Source organism: Trachypithecus francoisi, unplaced genomic scaffold (genome assembly GCF_009764315.1).
Source record: "Trachypithecus francoisi isolate TF-2019V2 unplaced genomic scaffold, Tfra_2.0 Lachesis_group13, whole genome shotgun sequence".
NCBI lineage: Eukaryota > Metazoa > Chordata > Mammalia > Primates > Cercopithecidae > Trachypithecus > Trachypithecus francoisi.
Genome location: NW_022681458.1, coordinates 73,294,178 through 73,308,339, shown reverse-complemented (window position 1 = coordinate 73,308,339; position 14,162 = coordinate 73,294,178). Strand labels below are relative to the sequence as shown.

The 14,162-nt window shown below is 38.1% G+C and overlaps 1 protein-coding gene across 1 annotated transcript in view; it reads right to left on the bottom strand.

The window, feature by feature from the left end:
• ABCB11 (ATP binding cassette subfamily B member 11) overlaps positions 1-14,162 on the bottom strand; it is a 116,420-nt gene that overhangs the window by 48,905 nt on the left and 53,353 nt on the right. The window contains exons 11-17 of the mRNA XM_033231222.1: positions 12,090-12,203; positions 8,885-8,995; positions 6,624-6,749; positions 4,751-4,954; positions 2,946-3,116; positions 2,254-2,455; positions 1,054-1,123 (exon numbers count right to left, since the gene is read on the bottom strand). Coding sequence (XP_033087113.1) covers positions 1,054-1,123; positions 2,254-2,455; positions 2,946-3,116; positions 4,751-4,954; positions 6,624-6,749; positions 8,885-8,995; positions 12,090-12,203 — 998 coding nt within the window. The remainder of the gene's footprint in view (positions 1-1,053; positions 1,124-2,253; positions 2,456-2,945; positions 3,117-4,750; positions 4,955-6,623; positions 6,750-8,884; positions 8,996-12,089; positions 12,204-14,162) is intronic.

Below are 14,162 nucleotides of genomic sequence, written 5' to 3'. Positions count from 1 at the left end.
GATAAGGAAAAGATATACTAGGGCCTGAAGTATTTATCTACATCTGAAAATAAGTACACTACTTTTTGTGAGCTATTCTTTGAATATTTAAATGAATAAATCTGTGTTTGAACTACTTGGAGTTGTTAGCTGAATGTTTTATTTTAAGGCTTTTTAATGACTTCAATAAATAATTATCCATCTTGAATGAGCAAGTCCTATCTCTGAGACTTTGCACAGCCTTGCATTAAATGTCCTAGAAATGGAAAGGGCAATTGTAGAGAGATTGCTGCCATCTCATTGCCTATTAAAAATCTCCTGACTTAAGAAAAAAAAAAAAAAAAAACTTGAGTAATGGTTATAGATATAGACAAACACTCCTGGGCAGAATTCTTCTTAATACAGACTTTTAACATTAGAGGAACAGTTTTATTGAAACTCTTAAACCAGGATGAAAGACTAAAGTGTATAGCCTCACTAATAGCATACTCCAAAAATATATTTTGAAAGTAAACAGCTTTATATTGATCCAGAGAAAAATAAATAACTCTTATTCAGGAAAATTCTTTTTAAATGCTAAAAAATTACATTTCTTATTTCATCTTGTTAAGGAATGATTTGACTTCAGATGGGTTACTCTGGGAGCAGAAGTGTTTGTAATTCAATTGTCCCTCAGTAGATTAAAGAATGGAGCTAAAAGTATGAATTTGACCTTCATATAAGACAGTGTTTCATACCACAGTTAGCTTGGAGCAGAGAAACACTAAACACAGATTTTTTTTAAAAAAAAGAAGTCCCCTTTCTAAGCTCAACACACAACATTTTAACCGTACAGCATCTCCATTGTAACCCTTATCCCTAATAAGATGAGAAGTTAAACAAAAAAAACCATGAATTGGTGAGAGAAATGTCAATAGAGCAACCAAGGATCATTTGCATGTTTATATTTGACAAGACCGGGCAGTCTACTCAGAGCTTCCTTGTTGTACCTGAGAATTCTCTGAGGATTATGACTACAGAGGACTCCTAAGAATATTTGGAAACCTTGAAATCTGCCCCGTGACTTGAACTTACCTCAAACTATTCTGGTAGCTCCCTCTGCTAAAGGTCCTCACAAGCATGTCATCTTCAGTTGCATCTTTTCCTACTCAACACAGCATGAGCAATTCTTAGTACATATAATGAACAGAACCATATCTAAGTAGAATTCTTTACTGTGCTTGCTTAGAATATAATTACGATGTCTAATGCCAAAACATTCTGTTAACTTTTTTGCAATAAATAAAACTCGGGACTTGTCCTGCAGATTCTAACATAACATTTCAAAATACTCAGCAAGACTGAGTCATTTAAACCATACAATAGCTTGTTACCTCTACAGAAATAGGTATTTTTTAGCATAAATCGTAAAAAGTTTAAGAGAAGTTCATCAGAAGCAGCAAAAAAAAAAAAAAAAGAAACACTGAACTTTTCAAAAGTCTGTTCACAATAATCCTCATATGTTAAATGTATATAGTAGTTACACCTAATGGAATGAAATGGTGGAGAAAGCTTAGAGTGGTTGGTTAATTTAGACTGCGATAACCACCAAGTCTGAAAATTCAGACTGATAAAAAAGAACGTGCACTAGAACCTGAAGTATCTATCTACATTTGAAAATAAGTATTACACTTTCTTGTCATTGATTAATTCACTCAGCCAATAATCATGAAGCTTCTACTGTGTGCGGAACATACTCTAGGAAGCCTCTTCCATTTGCACAGGCTAAACAACAAAAAAAGAGGGGATAACTTTGGGAGGCCGAGACGGGCGGATCACAAGGTCAGCAGATCGAGACTATCCTGGCTAACACAGTGAAACCCCGTCTCTACTAAAAAATACAAAAAACTAGCCGGACGAGGTGGCGGGCGCCTGTGGTCCCACCTACTGGGGAGGCTGAGGCAGGAGAATGGCGTGAACCCGGGAGGCGGAGCTTGCAGTGAGCCGAGATCCGGCCACTGCACTCCAGCCTGGGCGACAGAGCGAGACTCCGCCTCAAAAAAAAAAAAAAAAAAAAGAGGGGATAAAATGGAAAGTTAGAAGACCTTGGTTTTAGTGCTATAACTTAATTAGATAGCTTAGCTTCCTGAGCTTCAGTTGTTTCCTTTACCATCTATATAATGCCTGCCAGGGTTGTTGGGAGAACAGTGTGTATTGAAATACATAGAAAACCAGAAAGCACTATAGACATTAACTATTTAATATAACGAATAAGTATAGGGAAAAAGCACTTGCCCTTTATGTCCTCTTCATTAAGGGCTTGATTTCCCTGACTTTGCAAAGTCACTAGAGTGAAGTAAACACCTTTCCTTTCCAATAATTCTTCATGGGTGCCTCTTTCCACCGCAGCGCCATGCTCAAAACCAATGATAGTATCTGCAGCTTTGACCGTAGACAAGCGATGAGCAACTGAAATAATTGTGTGCCCATGCTGAATCTGTAAGAATGTGCAGTGCACCATTAAACAAAACTGTAAGACAGAGCTGACACTGACCTTCGGATCATTTCAGAATCCATAGGAAAGTTACATCTTTGATTCCTGGGAATATTCTTAAACAGGCTGTGCAGACATTAGAAAAGGCCAGCACATTTTCTTGCCGCCATAAACCCCAACACACACTGGCCCTGTTGCTGCCATTAATCAACAGCTAAAATTTTTTTTTAGGTAATTTTAAAAATATCATAAGCTGATCTTCACAAGATTTAAACTTTTACATGTGTAGCTTTTGGAAACAAATTATAACTTTCTTCTGTTCAACTGTGAGGAGGATTGTAGTCAGCTAATATTTTCTAAACAATCAGACTACGCATGAACCCATGTAGTATCAACTACTCCCATCCCTCCCACCCTATGAGGAGCTGCCTTTCCTGCAGCAGCACAAGCATTTCCACATGGACCTGTCAAATGGACTGAGACTTCCACAAACCTTACTCAGTGCTTCTTGCACCATGGCCTCACTCTCATTGTCCAGAGCTGAGGTGGCCATGTCCAATAGCAGAATCTTGGGATTTCGGATGAGGGCTCTGGCGATGGCTATCCTTTGTTTCTGGCCGCCACTCATCTGGCCTCCTCCTTCTCCAACAAGGGTGTCAAATTGCTAGGTGGAAGGTGACACCAGTCATGAAGGGAAAAGAATTTGATGGCTTCTGACAGTGATCCACTACAATGTCCTTTCTATTACAGCTTTCTTCTCAAGCACGAATTCTCACTGCTGCGACTTCCACTGAAAGAAATTTCCCTTCCCCAGACAGGTTATTGTCTAATCAATATTTATGTGTGAAATAAAAAAATTGATTTATGCTTTTATTCCAGGGTTTACTGGGCTATGTAAATGTTCCTCTTTAGCTCAACTTCAAATAAGATTTTTCAACCAAATAAAAATTGGTCATGGTCCTAAATATCTATCTTAGAGGATTAAAGCACAGAGCAAATCCTTGTCTCTTTTCTCTTGTTAGACAACACAGCAAAGCATAATGCAAAGGCTGTTTTTATATTACGAATAAAAGGTCAAACTAGCTTTATAAGGATTATCATTGACAGAAGATGGTTACTGATTATCTCACAGGTCTAGCACAACATTGGAATCTAATAATTAGGTATTAACAGTCAGACACTTATCTTACTTATTACTAACCAACATGAATTGAGCCCCTACTGTGAATAAAGCATGGTGCTGAGCTTTTTACACATAACATCTCTTTGAGTTCTCATAGATACCTTATGAGGCAGGTGCGGCTATTCGCAACTGATGAATAAGGAAACACTGGGCCCAAATAATTAAAGTAACTTGAGAAAGTTCATAAAGCCTATAAATAGAGAAGCTGGGATTTGTATCAAGGCAGTCTGATTCTAAAGTTTTATACTCTTCAACTACTAGGCTATATCATAGCCACAGCTGCAATCCTATTCATAAAGAGAATTTAGAAGGCTGAAAGGGAAATGTTCAAGATCGCTGACTCTGAAGGCAGACCACCTCATTATGAACTTGTCTTTCCACTTACATGCTGTATAATCTTGAGCAAGCTCTTTGACCTCTTAGAACCTCAGTTTTCCATCTGTAGATGGAGATAATAATATTAGCTGCTTAAGAGGGCTGTTGTGAGGATTTAATGAGTTAATAGATGTGAAGTGCTTAGAACAGTGCCTGGTATGTAGTAAGAACCGTACACATGTTACCTCTTTACAATAACTCTTGTTTGACTTAGCAGACCATCGGTGGCAAAATCCATTTAAGTATAATGCTGAGGAGTTGGCTTTTGCAGTTGTTGTTGCTTAGAATGGAGATATACAAAGAATTGTTTTTGACACAATATTAGCTGCCTAAGCACAAGACAATTATAAGAGTAGACGTCATTAGATTATTGTGCAAGTTATTGCAACATGACGTTTAGCAGCTGCTTAGACAAATGCTTAATAAAAGGAATAAGGACACTGTATCTATGTCAAAGGAGTTTTAAAAAAGATAGTTCCCCATTTTGGTAGATGTTTAATATATTACCAACAAAGGGAGCTTTTCAAAAGAAAACTTCCTTTTTTGATAGATTTGAACATATTAACAGTGTATTTTCAGATGAAAGGAAAAACTCATGGTACTTTTTCAGACATGAAACTAAAATATGGCTTAAGAATTTAATTACTTGGGAATCATATGAAAAGAAATGTGTATAATTGTGCCACTTTTTTTCCTTCTATGACATCTTGGTTTCTCCCAGGAATGTACAGCTAGGGTACCTGTGGCAGTTCCATGATGAAGTTGTACGCATTGGCCTCCTTGGCAGCTTGGACTATGTCTTCCATTGTTGCATCTTCTCTGCCGTAGCGAATGTTTTCTGCAATGGTGGTAGAAAACAGAACTGGCTCTTGCTCCACGATCCCAATCTGATCTCTAAGCCACTGAATGTTAAGAGAGCGAATGTCATGGCCATCCACGGTCACCTAGAGAGCATGGGCACAACATCACAACTTTTGGAACCTCTCAGGGTTCTGAATCATAATATTATGTCATACTTGACCAATGGGCAGAAAAAATAGAGGCCAATAAGATTCTAATGGAAACAATTCCTCTTGAAATGTGGTTCTTTATGTAAGGATGATAATATGTAATTGAAATCAAGTACAGCTGCAGAACAATTCATTGTAGAAACATAAATGATGTAAATAAAGGTCACTTAATTTAACACCACTGGCCCAGGAATGGGCAAATTTTTGATTGCAGTAAAGAGTAGAGTCAGTTATTCACTATATTTTAAATATTTTTATATCTTTTGAGTTTTGATGAAAATGGACTCAAAAGATACAGTAAAAATAAACAATGATCCCTATCTTGTATATATGGTTTATAGTAAGCCTTATTTCTGGCCAGATTCATCAAATAACACTTTGCTGTTAAAAAGCAAGTAAAACTATCAGTGGGAGCAAATAAAAATCACTATTAGTAAAAATGTAAAAATCTTATATCAAGAAACTATGATTTCTATATATCCAGAGTGCAGTTATGGTAGTATGTAGTGAAGAATACCCAATCAGAGAGGAGATGTCTGTGAAAAAGGAAAACTCTGTTATATTTGCCATGCCTGTGTAATATTATATGCATGATAGAGAACTCATTTTGTTGAAGCCATTAAATATACAGTTAAACGATTCCGTCTCAAGGCATCAAGGAGACGCTGAGAAGAATGATTTTGAGACAGAGTGAAAAGAGCATGGGCTTTGGAACCAAACACACCTGGATTCAATCCTGACTTGATCATTTACCTGCTGAATGACCCTAGACAAGTCTCCATCTCTCTGACTCTCTGCTTCCTTGTTTGTCAAATGGGCGTATGTACCTTTGGGGGTCATTGTGACAATAAGCAATTATTTCAATAAAGTATCTGAGACATAATATGTGATAAATAAATGGCAATTACTAATACTCATTTTTCTTAGTTTCTTAGGACTGCTATGTCTTAATTTCAAGTCCTGTTATTATTCCTATATTTAGTGTTTGGAGAACTTAAGGACACAATAACATTTTTGTTATAATACAAAGAAAAAAGTGGAATAGATAGTTCACTGAAGAGGCATCGATAGCATTTTAAATGTACAGTTATTTATAGTCAAGCGATGGGGATACATTCTGAGAAATGGGTCCTTAGGCGGTTTCATCATTGGCGAACATCACAGTGTAGTTACACAAATTTAGATGGTGTATATATATATATTTCCAAATGTCCTAGCACCATTACTAAAATCAATCATTTCTCTTAACTTGATCTGCAATGCCAACATGAAGTGACATATGTCAGATTTCTATATATGGTCCATCAAAATCTTACAGAACCACCATCATATGTGAAATCCATCACTGACTGAAATGTTGTTATGCCACACCTGACTGTATCTGCATATTCAGTTACATTACACAGTGAATGGAATTGACTGGTTATTCATTGAACACTGTTACTATGTAGGGAGCGTGTCCCATCAATTCGGTAACAAATCATTAAGTTAACTATGCATGCCAGGACAGTCTCAATGTATGCCACGCCTTTCTGTTTGATCAATATGCTGCCATTTGCCCTTTACTGTCCCATGTATTGAGGAGTTTCTGGAAGACACTCACCATTCCTTCACAGGGATCATAGAATCGCTGAATGAGCTGCAGTGCTGTACTTTTTCCAGCTCCACTGGGTCCTACCAGAGCTGTCATTTCCCCTGGTTTAATGACCATGTTGAGGTTATTTAGAATCTGGAGAAGAAAGAAAACAGCAAAGTTCAGATTGTCACTGTTTACCAAATCAAACAATTGGGCTACAAGTGCAGATGCTTTTTGTGGATACTCGGTGTCCGTGTGTGTGTTTACGTATGCCCCCAAAGCAATGTCCACTGATATCCATCTATAACCAGCAAAAGAAGACATTGGTAAGGATGAGGTTTTGGCATTTAGCACATTACTTAATTATTTAACTGAGAGCCATGACCAAGAAATGAAATGATGTACATTAACACAGGTGAAGTAAATAAGACATGTTAACTTTTGAAATTATGTTCCAAAATCTAATTTAAAATATTCCTGACATACTAGGATAAGGAAACTATGCCAATTAGTTAAAGAAAAAAAACCATTAAGTTAGAAATATAGTACTAATTTACTGATCATGGATTAACAGTAAGGTAATTTGCAGATTTTAAGCCGTCCTTCTTGTGTATGGTGTATGAACATACCATTTGAATAAACTTACTTAATAAATATTCATGGTGTGTTTCCTAGGTAGAGACTGAATGCTGGCTAGTAGGTCTTGCGAGGAAAGAATGAGAAGCTAATTCATAACTATCTGTCAAATATTTTCACCAATTAAGAGGTGATTTTTGTACTGATTATGGAAAATGTGGTTTGGGGTCCTCTGTGTCACAAAATCTCACACCTTTCGTTTCACACTAGGAGTCAAACTTGCAAATACATTTTCACTTATTGGTCTGTATTGGACTGTAAGCTCTCAGGGCAAGCAGGCATCAAATGTGCTTGTTTATCATTACAGGCCGGTACAATCTGGCACACAGAGGGTTAAAAACATACTTGTACTATGAATAAATACATATAGGTTTAAGTAAGGAGATTTTATTTTGCTATTAAAAGTAATGGCAAAAACCATAATTACTTTCCACCAACTTAATATAAGCTTTAGCTATCCATTCAAAAATATTTACTGAGTGTGTACTACTTTGTAATTTATAGCTTATAAAGCACCTTTACATATGTTACAACATTTGATGTTTAGGTAGATATGTAATAGATAATAAAAATATACTTTAAGTATGGAATCAGAATATATATTTACTTATGTTTTATATATTTACGTATATAATGTAGGTAAATAGAGATATACACTTACATTTGTACATTTGTCATATATATTTATAGATATATTTATCTACATACAGATAATGTAGGTATGTATATATAGATATAAAATATAGGTAAATATATATTTACATATCATATTTATGTATTATATACTATAAATATTATATAAATTTTTACCTGCATTTTATGTATATGTTTACCTTCTTTCTGTATATATTCATATATTAAAACAGAGAATGATATATATATATATATATATAATAGGTATGTAGTGTCAGAGTTAAGTTATGCTAACAAAATGGGATTTAGTTCTGTGCAGATAACAGAAATATTATTAAGAGAGAGTAGCTAGAGATACTCTGTTGAAAATGAGGAATAAGTGTAATTTCAAAGCCAATTTATTCAGGGGTAGTAGATCCTAATTTTCCTGTAGAGTAAATTGCCTTTAAAGATAATTTAAAGGTAAGAAATTAATTTTTTTTCACCATGTGCCCTGAACAAGACACGAGAGCATAGTATCACAAGGATACCTTCCTATAAGGGCTGACGCAGTGGCCCTAGTGAATTTACAGATGGGAAGTAAAAACCTACATAATGGTAGCTTTCCTTTGCCACTTCATACCGTACACTTGGTGTCCTCCACTTTCTGCAGTCTCTACGAAGATTGGGAGGAACCTGTGCTTCTTGATTGTTCTAACTGCCTTGTCATTTATCTAGCCCGTGCATAGAAAGACAGGACCTGCCACTACTTTCAACAGAGCGTCCTATGGTTCTTTTAGCCTGAATGTGCTGCCAGACTGTGTCCCAACCAGGGGATTTGCACATTATGGTTATCACAAAGGAATGTGGTGTGTTGCCTGAGATGAGCCCACACCGGAGGATACTTCCAGAGAAATACACCTCTATTCCCTATTCCTGGGAACTGAGTCAGGCTTCAGAAAATGAGCAATTTGTGGTTATGCAAATAAATCATCAAAGAATAAAACATCTATTGTTCTGGGGAAAAGACCAGCACTCACCTTCACCTCTGGTCTGGAAGGATAGTGGAAGGTCACATTATGGAATTCAATTTCACCCTTGATTCGATCCAACTTGTAACCATCTTCTGACATGCAGTCAATGATGGGTTTCTGGAGTGAAATACAAAAGGGACACAGTGTAAATTCAAACTAAGATGCACAACTCAATTCAAATTGTAAATTCAAACTATCTCTGCAATGTTTTATCTGGTTGTTGCTCTGCTTTATGAGTAAATTCAAATGAAGATGTATATATTTATTGTGCCTCTTAGTTTGCATGTATCTTAATTTGAATTTACTTTGAGCAACAACCAGATAAAACATTGCAGAGATGTGCCAAAGATATTTACACATTAAACATTTATTAATAATAGTGAGAATAATCACAACTTATTGAGATATTATATATTAACATAATACATATTTAATTAATTTATTTAATTGCTATTACTTATTGACTTATTACTGAGATATTATATGTGTACTATTATATAATACATATGTTGTATTAATATTATAAATGTATAATATATGTTAACAACATTATAATATATTTTTTATTACTATATTACTAAGATAATACAGGAGACAACGTACAAGGTGTTTTCATACTTTTATTTACATAATTGTCACCATGACCAAACTAGACAGGTGATATGCCCATTTTTCAGTTGAAGAAGTGGAGAAATTGCAGAGAGATTAAGTTTCTAGGACCATGCAACTAATCAACCAATCTGGGGTCCAGGGGTATTCTTTTGAGTATCCATGGTAGATGATGATTAAAACTGAGTGTTCCTAAACGATGTCTTCAAGTGCTACCAACTTTCAATTCTTGTCCTGAATTTCACCTCTTTTGCTAAGCAAGAAGCCCAATCTAGAGATTAACCACTCTGGTTAATCAGAGCAAAGTGAGGGCATCCTCCTGCTACCAGAACACTCCAGCATCATCTTCTTCCCTTGTCCATAACTGGTGATGGAAATTCATCACTGTATTAGTCCATTTTCACACCGCTATAAAGAATACCTGAGACTGGGTAATTTATAAAGAAAAGAGTTTTAATTGATTCACAGTTCCAAATGGCTGGGGAGGCCTGAGGAAACTTACAACCACGGTTGAAGGCAAAGGGGAAGCAAAGCACGTCTTACATGGTGGCAGGAGACAAAGCGCGTAGGGGAAACTGCCACTTTTAAACGGTCAGATCTCATGAGAACTCCCTCACTATCACAAGAACAGCGTGGGGGAAAATGCTCCTATGATCCAATGACTTCCCACCAGGCCCGTCCCTCGACACATGGGGATTACAGTTCCAGAGAAGATTTGGGTGGGGACATAAAGCCAAACCATATCAATCACTTAAGCTCTATTTAAGAGTATAATGTAATCTGCCTCCTTATTGGGTTGCTAATAAAGATAATAATTTTTAAATGCCTTAATTTTTTAGTTTCAGGGCACTTTTAGTCATCATCTTATTTGAGCATATAACAACCTTAAGAAAGAGGTAGAATTTGAATAAATCGACATCAACTTTTTTTCTTTTTCAGAGGCAGGGTTTCATTCTGTCACCTAGGCCAGAGTGCAGTGGTGTGATCATAGCTCACTGCATCTTCAAACTCCTGGGCTTAGGCCATCCTCGCATGTCAACCTCCTGACTAGTTGGGACTATAGGCATGTGCCGTGACACCCAGCTACTTTTAAAATTTTTTGTAGAGACAGGGTTGCCCAGGCTTGTCTCAAACTCCTGGACTCAAGCTATCCTCCTGACTTGGCCTCCCAAAGTGCTGGGATTACAGGTGTGAGCCACCATGCCTGGCCATCGATGAACATTTTTATGTGGTTTTCAACAATCTCTTTGTATATGAAACCCCAAATTATAAAACAGATAAAGCAATGAGTCAGTTCCTTAGTAGGTTACAACTTCACTGTTTGGCAAAAAAGTATCAAACAGGGGACAGGGAACCAAACAGGTTCAGGGAACCCACAAATCACCTCTGGATTTCCAGGGCTTGCTTTGGACTCAGCTCAGGGCATTTTTTTTTTTTTTTTTAAGAGAGAAAGAGCAACAGATTGCCAACTTCCCCTTCTGTTTATTTGTTTTTTGAGACAGGTTCTCACTCTGTTGCCCAGGCTGGAGTGCAGTGGCGCAATCATGGCTCACTGTAGCCTCAGCCACCCTGGGCTCAGGTGATCCTCCCACCTCAACCTCTTAAATAGCTGGGACTACAGGCACATGCCATTGTGGCTGGCTAATTTTTGTGTTCTTAGTAGAGACAGGTCTTCACCATGTTTCCCAGGCTGGTCTTGAACTCCTGGGCTCAGGCGATCCACAAACCTTGGCCTCCCAAAGTATTGGGATTACAGGCAAGAGCCACCATGCCTGGAGTGTTCTTGGATTTTGACTCCCTAGCTTGGCCTCCAGTGTGCTTCCATAGACTAATCAATAAAATCCCTTTTTGCCCTATTTAGAAAATATGCGAATTTTATGGACATGGCCTTGAAGTCCTGCATGGTATGGCCCTTCCCATGCCTCCAGCCTCTGCCCCTTGTTCACTCTATTCAGTTGCACTGGGCTTGTTTCAGCTTCTTTAAATCAGCAACCTTTCCTAGCCTGGGGGCCTCTCTTCCATGAATGCCCTCCCTGCTCTTACTTCCCATACCCCACCCCCTCCAATCCTCCTATGCATGGCTGACTCTTCTTCAGTTCTCTGCTCAAATGCTGCCTCCTCAGAGAGCATTGGCTGTCACCACCAAGCAATTTAAAGACTCCTTCTCCCGCCCCAGTCGCTGTCACATTGCCCTATTTCATTTCCTTTATTTACTTACCACTCTGTTATTGTCTTATCTTTGAATGTACCTACTTCTTTACTGCCTGTCCTCTCCCAGCATGAGTAAAGAACAGGGTTCTTACTTGTTTTCTTTTGCATTCACTCCCTTGAGGCAGGAGAATTGCTTGAACCCAGGAGGCGGAGGTTGCAGTGAGCTAAGATTGTGCCACTGCACTCCAGCCTGGGCAACAAGAGCAAAATTCCATCTCAAAAAAAAAAAAAAAGAATTGGCACCAGCACATGATAGCATTTAATATAATAAGTGTTGCTGAATTAAGGGCCTTGTGATAGCTTCTATTTTTAACATTAAGGTAAATTCTTAATGGGTGTTCTGCCCCCAGCCCCCACCCGTTAATGGACTTTACTTTTGGCTTTTACATACCCTGTCTATTGTCTCAAAAATGCTGGTGGCTGCTGCACGTCCAGTTGCAAAGGCTTCCAAACAAGGAGAGGCATTGCCAAGATTTAAAGCTCCTACTATGACACTGAGGAAAATCTGAAATGAAAAGAGAGAGAGATTTTTCATGTGTTTTTGTTAATGTATAAATAGTAATTACTATCATTTGGGTCATCCATGTTAGAGAGTTATCAGAAATTTCTTCTGTGGGTTCGAAAGCTAGCTCTTTGGCTGTTTGGAAATACCCAAAATAGTTTTTGTTCTGTAAAGCATCTCCAATTTTTCCACTGTTATGATTCAGAAGATCACTTTATTTTTTACTGAATATTACTCTTCTACAAAGTAGAACTGTTTTGAAATGAGTAAGAAGTCTAAGCAAGGTAGTATGTAGACCCAAAGTGGACTTGAATAGTGATTTGATCATTGAATTCATTATATAATCAACCTTATAGTGATTTTCTGGTTAAAGGGTTGCCTAAAACAACACAGACACTAAGATCAGCCTGACTATTCTAGAGGCTGGTACATGCAAAACCAACCTGCTACTGCTGTTACCGCTATACTAATGCTGCTATTATAGTAGTCACTGGGATAACTACTGCAACTACTATGAATAACAGTAATAATAACAATAATAACAGGTATGTTTCTAAGTGTTCTAGCTGTATTATTTCTTTTTATCCTTACAACAGAAGAGTGAACAGACAGGTATGGAGGCTCCTAATTTGCATTAGGTTACAACACATCATAAGTAGTAGAGCAGAATTTGAATCCAGGCTTTTGACGGCCATTCTACCTAGCTCCCAGACTCACCTGTTGCTGGCTGCATGCAGGAGGAGTGATCAGGTTCCTGTGCAGACTTGGGGCAGCTGTTCTTTGACTCACCAATGCAGTCATCTCATTACCTTAGGGGAAGGCTACCTGATCATACCCAGATGTTCCTACCAAATAGCACTCTGTTTTATTTATATCAGCACTGTTTATAAAGGTGAGGAAGAGGCAATAAGGCAAATCCTCAAGTTGGCCTCCAGAAGGAATACCAGTCTCCTCTCTACCCTGTCGACCAAAGAATGGTCCTACTCTTGTGACTCGCATAGAGGATGTTTCATTGGCTACAGTCTACTGCCAAGCCAAAGAGTGGCCCTGCATGAATGTAGTCTTTTTCAGGTAATCAAATGATCCTGGTCTGTGATGGTTTCCATAGGCCAGACCCTTCCCATTTGTTCTATCACACTGGGGCAAATTGCCCGAGTCTCTCCTGCTTCTCTTTCTTCCTTGTGGCTGCAGTGGCTGAACCATGGAAAGTCTCAGAGCCTCTCAGCCATGTCTCTCCCTCTTCAGTAACCTCTTCATTCCACACATTAGGATGATTAACAGGGCCAGGGCTGCCCTACGTGGGTGGTGGGTTAGCCCACTCACGCTTTCTCCCTAGAGTCCTAGCCTATGCATAGGGACAAAAATTATCTCTTCATCTCCTTTTCCTCAATTATGGCATGTGGTTCCTCCCATAGGCAGATTATGTAATCTTTCAAGCCCCCATTTCTTCATCTGCAACACAGGGATAATGATAGCATATATTTCATAGGATTATTACAAGGATCAAATGAGATAATGTGTGTAAGGATGATTAATCCAGTGCTAGTCACTTCAATGGTAGTAATGATGTTGGTGATGATGATGCTGACAGTGAAGAAAGTATTGAGGTCCCACACTTAGGAGGTGGTAAAGGGACAGACAGAACACTTCTTATGGTCTAATTTAGTTTCAGACCACACGCATCGGAGTTTTTCCTACCTCAGCAAAGGAACCTTCCATTTGCCCTAGATTCAGGGCCAGCAAACATTTTCTGCAAAAGGGCCAAATAAGTGTTTTAGGCTTTTCAGGTCATATGGGCTCTGAAGTAATTACTCAACTCTGCCATGTAGTATAAAAGCAGCCACAGACATATATAAATAAATGACCGTGGCTCTGTCCCAGTAAAATGTTATTTATAAAAACAGGCGGTGAGCTGGATTTGGCCTGTTAGCCATAGTTTGCTGACTCCTGGCTGACTGGAGG